General features: G+C 39.1%; 1 protein-coding gene across 1 annotated transcript; it reads right to left on the bottom strand.

The window, feature by feature from the left end:
* Positions 1 to 239: 239 nt before the first annotated feature.
* LOC141619907 (uncharacterized) lies at positions 240 to 3,871 on the bottom strand. The gene is made up of 6 exons (XM_074436918.1): positions 3,835 to 3,871; positions 3,004 to 3,061; positions 2,408 to 2,905; positions 1,226 to 1,597; positions 659 to 1,111; positions 240 to 549 (listed from the first exon to the last, which is right to left on the bottom strand). The coding sequence occupies exons 1-6, from the start codon at positions 3,869 to 3,871 to the stop codon at positions 240 to 242; spliced, it is 1,728 nt and encodes a 575-aa protein (XP_074293019.1).
* Between the last annotated feature and the right edge of the window lie 239 nt (positions 3,872 to 4,110).

Genomic DNA, 4,110 nt, shown 5'->3' with positions numbered 1-4,110 from the left:
TTTTACTTTTTATTTTTACTTTGTGACATATTATTGTCACAAAGAACACAAAATCCTACTAATTATTGATAAGGTCACAATGTTACCGTAACATCATAACAAAGATCAAACTTTTTCTTTTTAGCTGCTTTCTCAGCAGCTTCATCAGCTATGCGAAGAGGGCATGTTCTCCTGTCGTGGGTAACTCTTTCTTTGCAGTATGCACATAACCTCTTTCGCTTGGCTGCTTTTTCAATGGCCTATTGTTTGGCTGACTTCAATCTTTTTCCGCTGCCCTTGTTGCGTGCTTGTTCCGGAGGGTGGATAGTGACTTCAGACGACGAGCTGCAGCCCAACAGAATCTCCATCTCTTGGTCTTTTGTAAGCGGTTCAATACATAACTTTTGCCGGAGCTCAACTAGGAGGGATGCTAACTCTTCCGTGTGTTCAGCAGGTAAAGTTTTGAGAACACCAACTATCTGACGGAACTCTGACCATACGTTGCACAAATGACTGTTATTAGACGTAGCCATATATGAATCCTCAATGACATTCCCATTCGAATTAAGCCTGGAAGTAAAACAGCAGGTTACTGTTTATCATGGTGACAATGTTACTATAAGAAATTATGGTTACAATGTTATCAGAAAACAATTCATCGTAACAAGTCAAAACTCACATCCTTTGTAATAATGTTTTCGAATCAAACTTGTTCGCTGCATGTGTGTTATTTAGCCAACGATCTACATTGTACTTTCTTGGTATTCGCCCAATTCCTTTGCCCTTGTACACCCACACAATATGCCTGCAGAGTAATCCAATTCTTTCGAACAGTTTACACTCGCATACTGCATCTGTGCTTCTAAGGTCCAACCTCACCTTGAAAATTCTGTCTGTCTCAACATCGATTACATGAATTATGCGCACATGCTCCTCCTTCTCAAAGTCATCAACACCACATGAATCGGTAGCCATTACTTCTTCTTGAAACACCTTGAACACAGCATGTGTGTATATAATAGCGCCATGCTTTTCTATAGGTAATTCTGTCTTAAGCTCAGGGAATGAGTGGTCGCTATTATAATCATCGCATCTTCGTGTATAGCGCTGCTGGTCCATAGCAGTTTGGAACCTGGTTTTAATGCAACAAGGATTCGGCAACAAATTATTTATGTAACAATGAAACAATGGTACTATAACATACACTGTTCCCGGGTACTGTAAGGAATGAAAAAGAGTTGTTTACCTCATCCAAAATTCGACCAGTGTACCAAAGTGATTCTCATAGCGCTTGAAAAACGAATTTGTACTTTCGGATCGCTGTGTTGTTCTTAATATGCAGCCCAAGGCAAGGTCACGATGGTAGGCAGGAATCCAATGGTGTCTGTCGTCGAACATTGTAGTCAACCAATCATTATCTTCCAAACAAATCAAATGACCTTCTCGCCACTTCTCTTCGAACTCCGACGGCTCCATATCAGGGTCCCAAACAACAGCGTTGAAGCGAGCAAGGAAGTCCGTGTCTCTGCAGAGTGTTGAACCAACTTTGTCCGTGATCTTTTGTGTAATATGCCACATACAATAACGATGCCTAGCTGTCTTGAAAATGAAGGAAAGCCTGTTGTATGCCGGTCATAATAAAACAAATAAGTCGAACGTGATATTGACCGGTGATAGGAAAGAGAAAGTGAGTAAATTATATGTTAGTAATTTAGTTACGATAACATTGTTATTGAATAACCTTGTAAAAGAGGAAGAGATGGAACAGTGGTAGTTGTAGTCGAAAGTTGTGGTACAATAATTTTAAGTAAGTCTCATTACGAAACATTGTCACACTATTACCTTCTTTATGCCAGGGCATTGATCCGTGATCATGAATCTGCGGCTCTTTTGTCCCATGGCGATCAAGAAATGCTTTGAAAGGTCCATTGGAAGGAGATGTCATCCTCGTGTAACAAGAGACAACTGGCAAACAACACCGACTTTCTGTGGTGATTAACACCTGTGAATGGTGTAAAAACCATATCATACTTGTTGGTTCCGTAAGTAGGGTCGAAGCTCACAGCATCCCCAAAGAATGAGTAGTTTCTAATACATGTAGCATCAGCCGAAAAGAACTTTGTTAGACGATTTTGCGAATCAACATCATAGGCGAAGTAGAACTGGGGTTGGGTCGCTTTGAGTTTCTCGAGTCGATCGATGAAAAGGTCAGGATGTCTTAACCCAATGTAGCACTTGATATCTCTTTGAAAGTTCTTAAAATCTATCAATGTAGCACCGATATTTTCATACCCATTGACAAGTTCCTTAACCTTTGTCTAAAGGTCAATCCAAAGACCAATATTCAACTTGGAGTTGTCCAAGATAAGCGTCTTCTGGAACATATCAAGGGATCGTGAAATCTTATCGAGATCTCTCATTCATGTACAGGGTGAGACGATGATTGTGGACTTCAGAAAACTCGTCAATCATAGCTGGGCCATCAAGGCCATATAGAAGGGCAAATCTGACGTACACTCGGCATCCAATTCTTGTGATTTTAACTCGCCGTTTAACTGTACTAGCTGTGGACGAACCATCACCCATATTCTCATCATCCTTGATTCTGGGACGCTGTTTTGGTTTAGATTCCCTGAACCCTTGACGGTTGCAGACTACGAATTTTTGGTGTGCAACACCACCTCGTAGTGTTTTCGTACTGTGCTTCCGAGGGGTAAATCCACATGCCCGAGCATAAACCTCGTAGAACTTGTTTCCAGCCTCAAGGGAGGCAAAAACTACACCAATGGTAGGTCTAAACTTGTGCTCAACCACACGCATCCAGCGCTCACCTCCATTAGGCGTGTGAGACAAATGCCGATTATTTGGTTGAGGATTGGGTTGCTCTTGGACAATTGGCGTAGAATGGGGTTGAGTGACAAGATGACTGAGTCCGTAATACAAAAAGGAAAATACGAGTATTAGTGACCTAAAATACAACGGTGGTATTACAAAGAGTAACATTGTTACAAAGAATACTAGTACCATGACAATGTAGTGACATAAGGATGGACGGAGAACAGAAATATGCGAAGAGGCCGGACTACAATTTAGAACAAGAAACTAAAGTACATTGAAGTAAGAGCGTAACAAGAGGACATCCGTAAGTGGTACATCATATGTTATATGTGCAATAGAAAATGAATATATGTGATTGTGTTACAAAGAATATTGATATTATAACAAGTGAGCCTGTAAGCATTGACAGAGAACAGAATATACAGACGGGGGAACAGGAATATACAAGACAGGAAAAGAGGCCAAATATAATGAAATTTGACCGAAATTGAACGAGAAAATCAACAAATACAAGGATATTTGACCTAATATTTAAGACAAAAGCAACTACGAGTATAATCAAAGGAAAGGAGACCGTAAATTGAAGTAGAAGTGAACGGATTTCATTAAAATTGAAGCAAACATAAAATCGATTAACCTAAAAAAAACCGAAAAGCAAATAATAAAGACAAATATAATCAAAATTGACGGAATGTGACAATAAAGCAATGCGATTGTAAAGCGAAAGCGAGGAGAACGCAAATATGAAAATTCGATAGGAAAAACAACAAATACAAGGATATTTCACCTAATATTTAAGAGAAAAGCAAATACGAGAATAATCAAAGGAAAGGACACCGTAAAATTGAAGTAGAAGTGAACGGATGTCATTAAAATTGAATCAAACATAAAATCGATTAACCTAAAAAACTGAAAAGCAACGGAATAATGAAATTACAATAGCGAATGATAAGCGACATAGAATCCAGATGAAATCGCGAAAAGAAAAACTGAAAACGAAAGGATTACGGAAATTACCTGTTTGCATGTTAATGTCGGTAGAATCTGCATCCATTGTAGCAACGAACCGGAAAACAGACGAATTTGATTGATTTGTGAATGAATTGATAAAAGCGAGTAAAAAACAGGAACCTAGGGTTTGTTTTCTTGATTCAGAGGATTATTTTGACTTAGAGAGAGAGAGATAGAGAAAGCGAGGGAAAGAGACGGAGGAGAGAGAAAGTGAAACCAATTATGAGGGGAGGTTTGAATTCTTAGCTTTTATTGGTTTGTTATAATTTCTGAGATTTAATC

The sequence above is a fragment of the Silene latifolia genome, chromosome X (genome assembly GCF_048544455.1).
Source record: "Silene latifolia isolate original U9 population chromosome X, ASM4854445v1, whole genome shotgun sequence".
NCBI classification, from domain to species: domain Eukaryota; kingdom Viridiplantae; phylum Streptophyta; class Magnoliopsida; order Caryophyllales; family Caryophyllaceae; genus Silene; species Silene latifolia.
Note: the sequence above shows the minus strand (reverse complement) of the source record. Positions and strands in the feature narration are given on the sequence as shown.